This window comes from Peromyscus maniculatus, chromosome 1 (assembly GCF_049852395.1).
Source record: "Peromyscus maniculatus bairdii isolate BWxNUB_F1_BW_parent chromosome 1, HU_Pman_BW_mat_3.1, whole genome shotgun sequence".
NCBI classification, from domain to species: domain Eukaryota; kingdom Metazoa; phylum Chordata; class Mammalia; order Rodentia; family Cricetidae; genus Peromyscus; species Peromyscus maniculatus.
The window spans coordinates 53,398,898-53,413,807 of record NC_134852.1 but is presented as its reverse complement, the minus strand read 5'-3'; the positions used below and the strand labels follow the sequence as shown (position 1 = coordinate 53,413,807).

Genomic DNA, 14,910 nt, shown 5'->3' with positions numbered 1-14,910 from the left:
CTCCACCCTGAGTGGTCTGGGAGGATAGGCCGGATCATCACGTGGCTTTCTGTTGATCCTTTTGCCCTTCCGGACAGCCAATTTCTTCAGAACTGCCATTGCCCACAGTAAAGCATTAGGTGGAAATTGGCCACCTCAGCATCAGGAATGGGGTATGACTGACTTAAACTTGAAGCTGGGGCTCCTGTCTCTGCACTGCCCTGTACCTGGTACAGTGGTGACCTTGTGATCCAAACCCATATAACCAGAGTGACAGTATGATTTCGGCTGGACTTGTAGAATCCTCAGCCCTTCCTTCTCTGGACAATAGGGCATGCAAATCACAGAGGGTGAGGATGGAAGTCTTGAGGTCAGAGTCCACTTTCAGAGGGGAAACTACAGAGAAATGGAACCAGGTTTCTGCGGACACTGAAGAGTCAAACCGGAAGACTCAAAGTGAGTAGAGTATGGGAGGGAAGCCTGTGATCCCAGAAAGCTGGGAAACGGAGGGCGAAGGATCAGGGTTCCAAAGTCATCCTTCGGTTACATAACCAGTTCAAGAGGGGGGGGGCAAGCAAGCCATGGAGGGACTGGAGATGTGGATCGGCCACTGAGACCACGTGTTGCTTTAGTAAAGGACCCTGTTTTTGGTTTCCAGCTCCCACTTGTCAGCTCACAACCACTTGCAATTCCAGTTGCAAAGGATCCCATACCTTCTTTTTTGTCTCCATTGGCACCAGGCACCTACATAATGCATGCATTATATATGGCGATATTTGGTTTGTGATCTAACAGATGAAGCTTGCCTGAAGACCAGAGTGCAGAGCTAAGCCACTAGTTAGCCACAGAGACCAGGCAGTGGTGGCGCACACCTTTAATCTCAGCACTTGGGAGGCAGAGGCAGACAGAGCTCTGTGAGTTCAAGGCCAACCTGGGCTACACAAGATTGATACAGTCTAAAAGAAAAACAGAGTCAGGCAGTGGTGGCACACACCTTTAATCCCAGCACTAGGGAAGTGGAGACAGGAAGTGATATGGCTGGGCAGAGAAAGGAGTATAAGGTGGGAGGAGACAGGAGCTCAGTCTCCTTTCAGGCTGAAGATTTTGGAGAGGTCAGAACTAGTGGCTGGCTGCTCTGCTCTGCTCTTTCAGCTTTCACCCTGATATCTGACTCCAGATTTTTGTTATTAGGATTTTCGCTACATGTGTATACTTGCAAGCACTCATACATACACATAAAAAATTCCTTTTTTACGACAGAGAGAGAGGGAGAGAGAGAGAGAGAGAGAGAGAGAGAGAGGAGGGATGTTGGAGAAAATAACAAAAGCAGGCTGAGTGGTGCATCTTAGGAAGTCTGCATTCATGGAGCAGAGACAAGAGAAGCACTCCAGGTTTGAGGGCAGCTTGGTCTCTCAGTGAGTGCTGGCTGGCTCTGCTGCACAGAGACCTGAGAGAGAGATAGAGATAGAGAGACAGAGACAGAAGGAGGGATGGAGGGAGGGAGGAAGAAAAGACGGAAAGAGGGAGGGAGGGAAGAAGGAAGGAAAAAGAAAGGGGTGGGAGCTTTGGGATCATGTGGTTAAACGTGCTTGCCACCAAACATGACAGCTTGAGTTGGAATTTTGGAACTCACATGGTAGGAGAAAAGCTATGACTGAGTTTCTCTCTGACCCCCATGTGTAGACTGTGGCACGTGTGCCCCCACCAACACACATAAATGAATGAGTGTTATTGGAGAAATTATTTTGTCCACTCCACGTAGTTAAAAGGATATTTATTTAATAGCATAACTCACAAATCAAGTAATGGGTAGGTCGCAGGGTCTGGGGAAGGTGTAACGCAGTCCAGCGGTGTTCTCCGGAGCTCTGCACAGTCAGTCTTCACCGTTCAGCGTCCAGGCACAGAGTGCACAGAGAGAGCGCTGGCCCATCCAGCTCTTGGGTCCCCAGGCGCCTCCCTTGGCCCCGCCTCGTAGGCCTGACAGTTGCCAGAGTCTCAATGGGGGTTGGAACTTCCAGATCCAAGCTGGAATGGCTACCCACTACAGAGTGTAGTGAAAAGAAATCAACGACAAAAGCCTCATAAATTGCCAGGCAGCAGTGGCACATGCCTTTAATCCCAGCACTCGGGAGGCAGAGGCAGGCGGATCTCTGTGAGTTCGAGGCCAGCCTGGGCTACAGAGTGAGTTCCAGGAAAGGATCCAAAGCTACACAGAAAAACCCTGTCTCAAAACAAAAAGCAAAACAACAAAAAAAGCCTCATAAATTACTGCTTCTATGTAGAATACTCAGGTGCAGGTTTTACTGCTTGCAACTAGTACAAAATCCGGGGCTGGAGAGATGGCTCAGAGGTTAAGAGTACCAACTGCTCTTCCAGAGGTCCTGAGTTCAATTCCCAGCACCCACATGGTGGCTCACAAACATCTGCAATGAGATCTGGTGCCCTCTTCTGTATACATAATAAATAAATAAATCTTAAAAAAAAAAAAAAAACTAGTACAAAATCCTTTTATTGGGGCTGGAGAGATGGTCCAATGGCTAAGAGCCCTGGCTGCTCTTCCAGAGGACCGGGGTTCAATTCCCAGCACCCACATGGCGGGGTCACAACTTTAACTCCAGTTCCAGGGGATCTGACACCTTCACACCAATGCACATAAAATAAAGTTAAATAAATTATTTAAAAAACAAAACAAACCCCACAAAATCCTTTCATTGCCCATAAGCGGCTAGCCAGACACTGGCACTCAAAATACATACTGGCTGTTACAACTAGGACACCAGATTATCAGAACGTGATGCAGGCAACAGAGAGAGAAGCCAGTGTGGGCATTCAGCTCGACCTGAGTGCAGCCAACTGCACTGAGAACTGCCTGTTCTCCAACAGCCATCCTGAACAGCGTCTCAGCAAAATCAGAGTGGAATTTGCAGGTTTACATTGTTTTCCAGCACCAGTACCAGGAACATGCTTGACTTTTTAAATCATTTATAGTTTAAAGGGTCTTTCTTTTGTAGTCTAAGCCAGCCTGGAAGTAACTGAGTGACCCAGACTGGCCTCAGATTCAGAATATTTCTGTTCCCTCAGGCTCCTAAGAGATCAGATGACTGAGGCACCACACTAGCGAGCACTGTCTTGTTGTTTGTTCTGATAGGTTTTTGTTTTGTTTTGTTTGAGACAGGGTCCTGTAGATCTGGCTGGCCTGAACTTGCTATGTAGACCAAGCTGGCCTCAGACTCAGAGTTCCACCTGCCTCTGCCTCCTTCCTCTGCTGGGATCAAAGATGCACACCTGGCTTAACTTCAGACATTAATGTGAGTGTGTGTGTGTGTGTGTGTGTGTGTGTGTGTGTGTGTGTGTGTGTGTGTGTGCACGCACGGGTCACCCTCCTTTTCTGTGTATGTTCACACCCCATGCATGTTGAAGTCAGGGGACAGTTTCAAGGACTCAGTTCTCTCTTTACACCATGAGTCCTGGGACCAAATCCAGGCTGTCAGGCTTGGCAGTAAGCTCCAAAGTCTGCGCCATCTTGAAAACGTAGATTCTGGTCTTTTAATGGTAACTACAGCTGTACTGGTACAAACCAAGCAACACATGAACCCTCCTGAAGACTCAGGGCTGATTCTGAAATTGAGGCTTTTATTTGGGTCTGAACGAGACATGAACATTCTAGCAAATCAGAAAGTCCTGGGTAGGTGGCAGGCTGCATTCCCACTAGGCGAGGCCTAAGGGTGTATAAGGAAGGGTACAGACGAGACTCAGGCCACCACTTCCTTCTCCAATGCGTTATCCACTCTGGAACCTGCATTGGAGGGAGGCTTGATACTTGGCTCTGAGACTGTCTGAGACTGGAGACTGAGCGCCGCGCTGGAGGTGGCGTATGTATAGAAGGACTCTGCTGCCATGATGTTGTTAATCTTCCAGCGCAATGAGACCCAGGCCTTCACTATGTGGGGCCACAGGAGGCAGAACAGGATGTAGAAGACCACCAGGCCCACAAACAGGCTGGAGGACACCTGCGAGCACAGGACAGTAGTCATGGGTAACCGGTGTTGGGTGAACCCCTGACCACCCAGTAGGGAAGCCTTTGGCGGCCACTCACAAGGACAATGAAGAGAGACCGCTGGGCGCTGAGTGGAAGTCCATGCAAATGCAGTATAAAGATGAGCTGGTAGTCACAGTATGAGCTAGTATCGACTCCTCTGAGGAGGGAACAGAGTCCCGATTGGGTTAGTTAAGTAGTGGGGCATTTTCCCATGGAACAATCTCAACCCCCCCCCCCCCCCCCCCCGCCGCCCTCCCCCTCACAGAGGCTCCATGCCTGGCTTACCTATTGCTCACCAACAACTTGAGGAAGAATTCAGGTGCAAAGATGCTTTGCGGAGTGATGTCATGGCACGGGGAGTTCTCCAGACACAGCCACCTAGGAGTCCAAGGTTGGGCAGCGGCACCACTTACACTTACACCAGTAAGTGCCAGCCAAGTACGATCTCCGCCTTCCCCAGGCTCTTCCTCCCTTTCGTAACTATGGTGTTTCCGACTAAACTCAAGCAAGCGAGGTGAGCACTAGCACTGCTGAGCCAGGCCCCACCCTCGGGCTTCAGTAGTGAGGTCCAGGCCAGCGTTCCCCACTGAGCCGCGCCCCAGGCTATGGTCTCTGCCTTCTCTTGCCTACTCAATCCACTGGAACAGTGATGCACCTGCCCTGGAGCAGGCTGTTCACTCAGTGCCCGCTGCCTCCCTGCCTCCCTGCCCATCCACCCACATGGTGGGCTAAGCACCCACTGGGTGCCACCTTCCTCCCACAAGCACAGTCTCAACACAAGCTAGGCACAAACTCACGTCGTTTCTCACTTATTCCCTTTTGATTTTTGTTCAGTAAACCTGAACTAAACACGGACTTGTTGGCTAATTTGTTCATTTGCTGCCTTGTGGTATCATGGTTTTCCTTTCATTGAATCAAAAACGGTATCGAGCCCTTACATACTAATGAACTCATTCATACTAATGAACTTCATTCATTAACATCTCCATTTAACTGTCAGTGAATGCTTACTATGCATTAATTTGTTCATTCTTCACTAAAAAAAGGTTGTATTGTGTCTGTTTAAGAGCTGTGCTATGGAGGAGAGAGACCGGTCCTTCAGGAGACTGTGACAGCTGAGAATGGTCAGGACCAAACTGTAAGGGGAGGTGCAGGAAGAGGGTGAGGGAAGGGGGGGAGGTGCAGGCAGAGGGTCAGGGAAGGGGGGAGGCAGAGGGTCAGGGAAGGGGGGAGGCAGAGGGTCAGGGAAGGGGGGGTGCGGGCAGAGGGTCAGGGAAGGGGGGGTTCGGGCAGAGGGTCAGGGAAGGGGGGGTGCGGGCCGAGGGTCAGGGAAGGAGGGAGGCAGAGGGTCAGGGAAGGGGGGGTGCGGGCAGAGGGTCAGGGAAGGGGGGGTTCGGGCAGAGGGTCAGGGAAGGGGGGGTGCGGGCCGAGGGTCAGGGAAGGGGGGGTGCGGGCCGAGGGTCAGGGAAGGGGGGGTGCAGGCCCAGGGTCAGGGAAGGGAGAGGTGCAGGAAGAGGGTCAGGGAAGGGGGGGTGCGGGCCGAGGGTCAGGGAAGGGGGGGTGCGGGCCGAGGGTCAGGGAAGGGGGGGTGCAGGCCCAGGGTCAGGGAAGGGGGAGGTGCGGGCAGAGGGTCAGGGAAGGGGGAGGTGCGGGCAGAGGGTCAGGGAAGGCGGGAGGCAGAGGGTCAGGGAAGGGGGAGGTGCGGGCAGAGGGTCAGGGAAGGGGGGAGGCAGAGGGTCAGGGAAGGGAGGTGCGGGCAGAGGGTCAGGGAAGGGGGGTGCAGGCCCAGGGTCAGGGAAGGGGGAGGTGCGGGCAGAGGGTCAGGGAAGGGGGGAGGTGCAGGCAGAGGGTCAGGGAAGGGGGGGTGCAGGAAGAGGGTCAGGGAAGGGGGGAGGCAGAGGGTCAGGGAAGGCGGGAGGTGCAGGCTGAGGGTCAGGGAAGGGAGGAGGTGCGGGCAGGGGGTCAGGGAAGGAGAGGTGCGGGCAGGGGGTCAGGGAAGGGGGGAGGTGGGGGCAGAGGGTCAGGGAAGGGGGGAAGTGCAGGCCGAGGGTCAGGGAAGAGGGGAGGTGCAGGGTCAGGGAAGGGGGGAGGTGCAGGCAGAGGGTCAGGGAAGGGGGGAGGTGCGGGCAGAGGGTCAGGGAAGGAGAGGTGCAGGCAGAGGGTCAGGGAAGGAGGGAGGCAGAGGGTCAGGGAAGGAGAGGTGCGGGCAGAGGGTCAGGGAAGGGGGGAGGCAGAGGGTCAGGGAAGGGGGGAGGTGCGGGCAGAGGGTCAGGGAAGGGGGGAGGTGCGGGCAGAGGGTCAGGGAAGGGGGAGGTGCGGGCAGAGGGTCAGGGAAGGGGGGAGGTGCGGGCAGAGGGTCAGCGTGGGAAAGGCATGTGGGAGTCCGGAGGAGCCGGCTGCCCGTCTGGAAAGAAAGGGCATGGTTAAGCCCTCCTAAAGGAGGGAGCATGTGAGCCAAGGCCTGAAGACAGAGTAGGAGGCCCAGACTTCCAGGAGAGCCTCTCTATACAAAGGCTAGCCCTCCTTGGGAAACACAAAGACAGTTAATGTGACTGACTCTTGGAAGCTTCTCAGAGGCCACAATGGGCCAGAGGGATGCCGGGAGACTTGTGCCAAGAGCGTGTCTGTAACCCCCGAATTTCAGAAAGCAGAGAAGGACAATCATAATTTTGAAATGACGCAGAGCTACCTAGTGAGACTCTGTAAAACAAAACAAAGCAAAACCAACAGGCTAGGGGGTGCTGGGGCTGTAGCTCCGTCCGACGGCAGAAAGCTACCCAGCCCGCACGGAGCCGAGCATCCCGGTGTGGTGGCGCACACCTGTAGTCCCAGAGCTGGGGAGAAGGAGAAGAACAAGGGCACCCTCGGGTATGTAGCAAACTCAAGGCCAGCCTGGCAGACGTGAGACCTGAGCATCCAAACACGAACAAACAACAAACCTGGAGGGCAGAGAGCTCACGGGACTGTACTCACTCGATCCCCGGGCTCTGCTGCGACATTATGTAGAACTTCTTGTCCTGGGTGGTCCTTTCAGCCTTCGTTTTCCAGATGAGGCTATTGGTTCTGTGCGGACCCGAATAATGTCAGGGTGGGCTGAGCGCAAGTCATCAGCACCCAAGGGCGTGGTCCTGGTGGGCGGTGCGGGAGCCTAGGCCTCACTGTAGGGGGGTCTGGGGCACTGGGTGGGTGAGGTTTGCAATAAGAGTCCCCTGCTTAACCGGAAGTGGGAGAGGAGCCCCGCAGGCCAGACCCACCAACTGTGGACAGGGCCCGAGGGATTACTTGTCCAGCGGGCTGTTGTAGCGGTAGATTTCCTCTTCTGTGTAGTCTCGGATGGTGTCCATTGTGCGACCTCCGCCCACCACCTTCAGCAAGTAACTGCAGAATGCAGAGGCAAATATGGACCCCTATGGTCTTGAACTGTGCATTTCCCCTCTCCACTGGTCAAGTACTGTCCGCCTCCAGCCAGTCTTGCCCTACCTGCCTAGGAAACGGCCAGAGTCTCCCGTCACCATGTCTTGGACTAAGAAGAAGGGCTGAAACACTGTGGATTGTGAAGGAGAGGAGGGGAGGAAGAAGTTAGTTTTGTCCAGAGAGGAGCAGGAGGGAAGCGGAGGGACTCAGGGTTAGAGCAGGTGATGGGCTGGGGCCAAGGGAACATGGGAGGGAAGGGAAAACGGCCAGGCCAGGAGGGCAGCGAGCTTGGGAGGAGGGATGGGACACACAGTCACGAAAGAGGAAGCACGGCATCTCGGCGTTGGACACCACACAGTCGAAATAGTGCTTGTTGAGCTGCTGGGAGTGCAGAATCGTGTAGGTGACGTCGAAGGCCAGGCGCTTGCCAGGGGGACAGCCGATTAACAATGGCACCATCAAGTGACCCTGGGCAGGAAAAAGGCCTGCTGCTGGGGCATTGCCGGACTGCCATGACGGAGCACAGAGAAAACCTCCCCTCTGTCACACACTAGACTGCCAGCCCCTCACCAGCACAGCTGGCCACATCGCGACCTGTAGTGACGCATCCTTGCTCTCTGGCTGCTTTTCCTTGGCAGTGCTAAGGTTGGAACCAGGGCCTTCCGTGAGTGCTAAGCAAGCACACTCCCACTGAGCTACATTTCCAGCCCTTGTTTGTTGTTAGTGTTTTTAATATTTTATTAAATTTTAGAACTTCGTACAATATATTTTGATCATATTCACTCCCCTTAACTCCTTCCAGATCCAACCACACTTCCCCGCTCCCCTCAACTTCACGTTCTTTCTTGTTGCTTGAGACATGGACTCCTTGTGAAGCCCTGGCCAGTCTGGAAATTACGACATTGACCATGCTGGTCTTGAACTCACAGAAATCCTCGTGCCTCTGCCTCCCAAGAGCTGGGAGGATTAAAGGAGTGGGCCACCAGGCCCCGTTTCCTTGGTTTTTGAGATAGAATCTTCTAGAGCCCAGGCTGTCATTGAATTCTCCATCCTCCACCTCCCCAGGAATCAGTCACGTCCACCACACCCAGCTAAAACAGTATTTCTGATAAATGCCAAGGCCTGTGTAGCAGTTCCTGTGTACAAGGCATTGGGTGATGTTCTAAGAGCTTAACATATTTTCTTAAGCCTGTGTGAGCTGTGTGAGCCCTATATGGTACAGACTATTAATATGCCTCATTTTGTTATTATTTATTATTGTTTGTTTATTTGAGACAGGATCTCTATGTGTAGCCCTGGCTATTCTGGAACTCACTTTTGTAGACCAGGCTGGTCTTGAACTCACAAAAATCCATCTGTCTCTGTTTCCAGAGCACTGAGATTAAAGGTGTGTAACATCATGCTAGGCAATATCCCCCATTTTAGAGACGGCAAGCCATGTGTGAAGGCACATACCTGATGTCCCAGCACCTAGGAGGTTGAGGCAGGAGGATCTGGGATTTGAGGTCAAATCCCGGGGTTATATATAGCAAGCCCCTGTCTCAAACAACAGCAACAACAAAAACAGATGACAAAAGTGAGGGGCAGCCGGCTGTGGTGGCTCAGGCTCTAATCCCAGCATTTGAGAGACCAATGCCAGAGAATAGCTGTGAGTTCAAGGTTAGTCTGGGCCATACAGTGAGTTCAGACCAGCCTGTGTTACAGACTGAGACCCTGTGTTGTGTGTTGCGGGGGGTGGGGGGGTGGGGGAAGAGACTTGTGGTGGTTTGCACTGTAATCTCAGTACTTTGGAGGGGATGCAAGGAGGATCAGGAACTCAAGGTCATCCTGAGCTACATGGCAAGTTCCTAGAAAGCCTGGGCTATTTGAGACTGTCTCAAAAACAAATAAACGGGAAACTAGACGTGGAAAGGCCAAGTTACTTATTCATTCTACAGAGCTGCACAGTAGTAAGGGACTGAAGCAGAGGGACAAGATCCAGACTGCTAGCAACGCTATGCATGCGAGGCCACTGATGCCTGCACCTGCACACCAACTTCTACTCACATCCCACAGGTCTGAGTTTGGACTACAATCCACTAAAGGAGTACGTGATACCGGAGGGAAGTAGAGCCCAGAATGAGTGCCATGGGTTGGGGAGCCCTCATGACATTGTCTTCAGAATGAAGACACTCTCTAGGCCCATCTGGGGCTAGGTCATGACATCCGGAGATTGTGGCCTGAGCTTGGTGGGTATAGAGTAAGCATCTCCCGAGTCAGGCCAGTCACTTTGGATGAATAAGCCAGCACTCACTAGGCTGGTGGGCATCTAAGATTCAGTCCATACAGAACTCATCTTACTTAATGGACTTTCATGTCTCCTGGATGTTCATGTGGAAAAATTTTGTCCCTAGGCTATGAATGTCGCTTGACCCTATAGAACACTGGCCTAGGATTCACAGTGAGGTGCTTGAGGAATATGGCTCAGCTTCTGCCTCCTCAGTGCTGGGATACGGCCATGGTGACAGCCATGGTGGCAGCCATGCCTGCCTAGCTTCCTATTTCAACCATTCAAAACAGACCCAGAAGGCGGGCCCACAGCTCATCGTACAATCATAATCAGCATGGGTGTGTCTCTGCATTCCTTCTCTAGCAACACAAAAAGGAATCTGGCTAAGGGGGCTGAATCAGGAGGGTCAATATGGTTTGAAGCCAGTCCACATGGCAAAGTGAGACCCTGTCTCAAAGGAAGGAAGGAAGGAAGGAAGGGAGGGAGGGAGGGAGGGAGGGAGGAAGGAAAAAGGAAGACCATACCTAAAACCTATCTATTTTCTCCCCTAAACCTCAACTTTCTTCCCTTCTCCCTTACCATTCTGGAAGACACACACACACACACACACACACACACACACACACACACACACACACACCTGTTCCCAGTACACAGCCAGATGTGAACGTCTCAGCCTCTCCCCTTCCCGCTTACTCATCCTGTCCTCCGAGAGTCTCTGCCCATCACCCCCATTTCCCACTGCCTGTAGCACTCCAGACCAGCAAAGCCGAGCACCGAGTGAGTTTGCTGGTGGGTGGACAGGAAAGTTGTGGAGAACAAGGACTCTAGGGCCTCTCGGGGCTCTCCAGGCCTCAGTGGCTAACTGTATGCAAGGGGGATAGCACATGTGTAAGCAAGAGAAGAAGCACAAAACAAAAGGTGAGAACCAAGAACATTTGAGAGAGAAGATCTAAAACAACGTGTGAGGGGTGGGTGGGTATCTTAGTGCTAGAGTGCCTGCCCAACATCCTCAAAGGCCTGAGTTCAATCTCTGGTACTGGAAATGGGGGCATGGAGGGGAGCAGGGTGGAGCAGTGTGTGGAAGGGTTGGCCATGTTGTCTGTATGCCACACGTGTGTCAGTTTCCTTGTGATGAAATACAATTGTGAAAGCACACAGGCATGTGTGCAGCCTACAGAGCTGTGAAGACAGCCATTTCAGAGACCCTTCCTGAGGGGTGGGGGCATGAATAAGGATCACAGTGAGAAAGGGAAAATCGGAATGCAGGGGCTGGAGACGTGGCTCAGAGGTTAAGAGCCCTGGCTGCAACTGCAATTGCAGAGGACCTGGGTTCCATTCCCAGCACCCACGTGACAGCTCACAACCATTTGTAACTTCAGTTCCAGGGGATCAGATGCCCGTTTCTGGCTCTGCAGGCACCAGGTGCACACACATGGTGAACAGTCATACATGCAGGCAAAATACCCAACACATAAATTTTACTTTTTTTTTTTTTTTTTGGTTTTTTCGAGACAGGGTTTCTCTGTGTAGCTTTGCACCTTTCCTGGAACTCGCTTTGGAGACCAGGCTGGCCTCGAACTCACAGAGATCCACCTGGCTCTGCCTCCCAAGTGCTGGGATTAAAGGCATGGGCCGCCGCCACCGCCACCGCCGCCACCACCACCACCACCACCACCCTCCAACACATAAATTAAAAACATGAATGCATTTGTGGTGTTCCCAGGACAGCAACAGGAACCAACCCTGTGGCAACTCAACCCAACCCTCTACTCTCAATGCCATAGCCAAGATGGTAACGAGTACCCAAGGTCTAGTACTTGCGTGCGTGTCCCAAGGTATGTGGTCTGGAAGCATTTTCCAGAAGATCCCAACACCTGTGGGTAGGAGTAGGTGATGTTAGGAACCCAAGGGCCAGTGTTCTCTCCCCACACCCTCCCCCTCAAGCTTGGACCATACTTTGACCATCAAGGAAGTCTTCTTGAGGTTATGTCCACTGATGCCCTGATCATAGCAGACTTTTCTGTCCTTGATTGTAATCTGAAGTAGAGGAGAGACTAAAATAAGGGGATATCCAAATCTGTCCTAGGATCCAGAGACACTCAAAGACCTGATAACTGGGGCTCAGAGGGGCTAATAAGAGCTGTGGCTTTCCACTGACTGTGCAGAGGACCAGAGGGACAGCGGCCAAGGTCCTGTAGCTCCTCTCTGGCCTTCTCACCTTGTAGAGCACTGCTTTGCGATTAAGAAGGACATCCTGATTCACAGTTACGTCAAGGCATTCGGGATCCGCAACAACCACAGCCACTGCTAACTTCTTCTCCACCTGGTAGCTGGAGCCTAGCAGGGAGGAGGGAGGGGCTTGATGCCTGGGATCCACCCCCGGAGGATCCAGGACCCGCCCCTCGGTTGCCAATTAGGACCCGCCCACAGACCGGAGCTGGCACTGAGCTTGAAGGTGTGCTCATGCGCCGTCAGGAAGACGGTGAAGCTAAATGAGGTGCCCTTGTCCAGGAAGACCATCTCGGGCAGCCCGTGGTCGTGCGAGATGTTGTAGAGCTTTTGGTAGCTGTTCATGTCGATGTAGACGCCTTCCGCCGCCAGCCAGTTGCTGGACAGGTAGAAGTAGTAATCCTGGATGCACCGGGGTGGTCAGTCAGTGGATGCTGGACTGGACGGAGCGTCTCAGTGCTGCTCTCCACCAACTCCCAACCTGTCCACCTACCTTGTATCGTGATTTGTGTTCCCACCAGCGCCAAGTGGGATCGTGCACGGGATCCGCGTAGGGCTGTGGGACGGTCAGACACGGTGAGGTGACCGGGAGGAGGCAGACAGCTCTAGGATTGGGTTCAGTTCATAGAGCAAAGTAGGAGATACACACTCCAGCCCGGCCCCAAAACCGGCTTCCTGTGTCTGTGTGAGCTTGTGGAAGCCAGAAGCCTTGCTTGTGTTTCCAAAGAAGTCACCCACGGAGTTCTCACTGAAACCTGACCTGACGGGACTAGACTGGCCGGCCGTGAGTCTCTCTGATCAAACCTGACTCCACCTCCCAGAGCTGGGATTACAGGCCCAGCCCTCAAACACAGCTTTTTCTGTGCGTACTTCAATTTGTACTGAGTCCTCATGTTCTGTGCATCTCTCCCCAGCCCCTGGGTTTGTTTTGTTTGGTTGTTTTTTATTAATACAAGGTCGCACTATGTAGCCCTAGCTGTCCTGAAACTCACTATGTAGCCCAAGGCTGGCCACAGACTCAAGAGTTCTGTCTGCCTCTGCCTCTAGAGAGCTGGGGTAAAGACATAAAGGCTGCACCATCACACCAGGTGCCCGCCCCACAACACCGCCCCTGCACGCACACGCCCTTTTTTATGGCAGGGTCTCATGAAGCCAAGGCTAGCCTTGAACTCCTGATCTTCCTGCCTCCACTTCCCAAGTGCTGGGATTACAGGCATGAGCCAGCAACTGTAACCTAAACTTGGCTTCCTGGCTTTTAATCCAAGGGTCTCACCCCTAAGAACCGCTCTCAAATCCAGCTCAAACCTGCTGCCTCCTGCCCCTTCACCCTCCCCACATCTTTGAACTTCAGGCTCCACTCTGGCTGCACTACCCCCTCAAGCTCACCTCTGCAGAACAGGTCCCTCTCCAGTGCCCCCAGGTGCCCACCTTGTCATATTTGGAGTGCAGCCACAGCAGGTAATAGACAAGGCCTTGATAGATAGCAAGTGTATTATTATTGTGGAAGCCCAGGGATTCGGAGACCAGAGGAGGTGGAGCATGGTAGAGCTCTTGCCGTGCAAGATGCTGTTTTTTGGGGAGGTCGCGCAGACGCATCACCTTGAAAGGGCAGAGGTTGGTGAAAGAGGGCGTCCAGAAGTTCCTGGGCAGCAGTGGGCGAGGAGCATGCGAGGGGAGAGAGATGCTGACTCCTGGGGAGTGTCAGGAACGTCCCCAGACCTACAGCCACCACTTCCGAGGTGCTGATCCCCCAAATTTACCCTGGCTTCTACCAAATTCAGCTCAGCCCCTCATGCTCCGCAGTCTTTGGACACACTCTGGTGGCTGTCCCTCAGACATCCCTCCACATCTCCTTCCACACGCTCTCCACTAGATGTCTTCTCCCCGATCCCAGCCAGGTCCCTTGCCCTGCTTCTGCCCCCACCTCCAGCTGCTTTTCTGGCTCCACCCTCTGCAGATGTCCAGAAGTTTTCCTTCTCCCACACAGTCTCACTATGTAGACCAGGCTAGCCTTGAATTGCAAATTCTTCTGCCTTAATCTCACAAGTGCTAAGACTGCAGGTGTGGGCCAAAGCTGGGGTCTGTCGGGCACTGTTCCTCCTTAGGGCCTTTACAAGTAAGGCGCCCTTGTCTAGACACCCTTTCCCACTTCCTCCCCACCCTCTCACTCACATCCCCACTTCCTCCTCACTAGTCCCTCCTCCCCCTCTGGTCAGAGCTCCCCTCCTCCCTGATGGCCCAAGCCCTCCGGGGCTGTACCACACTGTTCCTTTGAGCTCTGTTCCATGCTGAGCATACCCTTCACCAGCTTATCCCTAGGGTCGCTCTTGGTCCCTGGGCTGGGAGCTCTCAGCCTTCTTCCTGGTCCCCATTTTCTCACCCTATGGTCGCCACTGCGTAGGGGGTGTTCTGGTCATACAGCAGCAACTGCGCCACAGGCAAGACCCTCTTGACCAAACGCTCATACCCGGGGTCCACGAGATAGATCAGCTGGGGCGAGAAGCAGGCAGGTGAGCTGGTGGGAACCTCCTGGGAGCCCCAACCTGCTCCCCACCTCCACCCTACCAAGCCTTCACGGCACCTGATAGAGCTGCCCATCTTCATAGAAGAGGGTGACCAAGAACTCTTGGTCCGCAAAGAGAAAAGAGTGTTGCAGCTTCTGCAGGCTGAAGTAGATGTCCCAGCCTTTGGACGGGACCAGCCGGTAGACATCGTAGCCACCTTCCAGAAAGTACCAGATCTGTGGATCCAGCAGTCATTATATATGGGGCGATGGTAAAAACTTCAACCGTTCCTACTCTCGCACTGAGCTGTGACAGTCTTTGGAAAAGTCTCCTACCCTCTCTGAGTTCCAGGGCCCTGTTACGGATAGGGCTTCTACTGACATTATTTTGGGATCCCTTAAGGGTGTTCACCCTAACAGGGCAGGAGGGATTGGGGGATGAACAAGGAGGGCTTGGGGAGAAGAACAGGGTAG

The 14,910-nt window shown here is 53.3% G+C and overlaps 1 protein-coding gene across 5 annotated transcripts in view; it reads right to left on the bottom strand.

Annotated features, from left to right (window-relative positions):
* Window positions 1–3,592: 3,592 nt before the first annotated feature.
* Window positions 3,593–14,910, bottom strand: part of Catsperg (catsper channel auxiliary subunit gamma) — a 33,095-nt gene continuing 21,777 nt past the window's right edge. For 4 of the 5 annotated variants that reach the window (XM_016000552.3, XM_042276009.2, XM_042275988.2 and 1 more), the window contains 15 exons: window positions 14,515–14,673; window positions 14,314–14,423; window positions 13,362–13,575; window positions 12,427–12,489; window positions 12,137–12,335; window positions 11,923–12,041; window positions 11,661–11,741; window positions 11,522–11,578; window positions 7,744–7,900; window positions 7,499–7,562; window positions 7,301–7,396; window positions 6,992–7,081; window positions 4,304–4,396; window positions 4,076–4,175; window positions 3,593–3,989 (listed from right to left, as the gene is read on the bottom strand). In XM_016000552.3, coding sequence (XP_015856038.1) covers window positions 3,732–3,989; window positions 4,076–4,175; window positions 4,304–4,396; window positions 6,992–7,081; window positions 7,301–7,396; window positions 7,499–7,562; window positions 7,744–7,900; window positions 11,522–11,578; window positions 11,661–11,741; window positions 11,923–12,041; window positions 12,137–12,335; window positions 12,427–12,489; window positions 13,362–13,575; window positions 14,314–14,423; window positions 14,515–14,673 — 1,860 coding nt within the window. In that variant the 3' untranslated portion in view covers window positions 3,593–3,731. Of the gene's footprint in view, window positions 3,990–4,075; window positions 4,176–4,303; window positions 4,397–4,925; window positions 5,155–6,991; window positions 7,082–7,300; window positions 7,397–7,498; window positions 7,563–7,743; window positions 7,901–11,521; window positions 11,579–11,660; window positions 11,742–11,922; window positions 12,042–12,136; window positions 12,336–12,426; window positions 12,490–13,361; window positions 13,576–14,313; window positions 14,424–14,514; window positions 14,674–14,910 lie in introns of those variants that run through there. The other variant, XM_076578003.1, reaches the window with a different exon arrangement.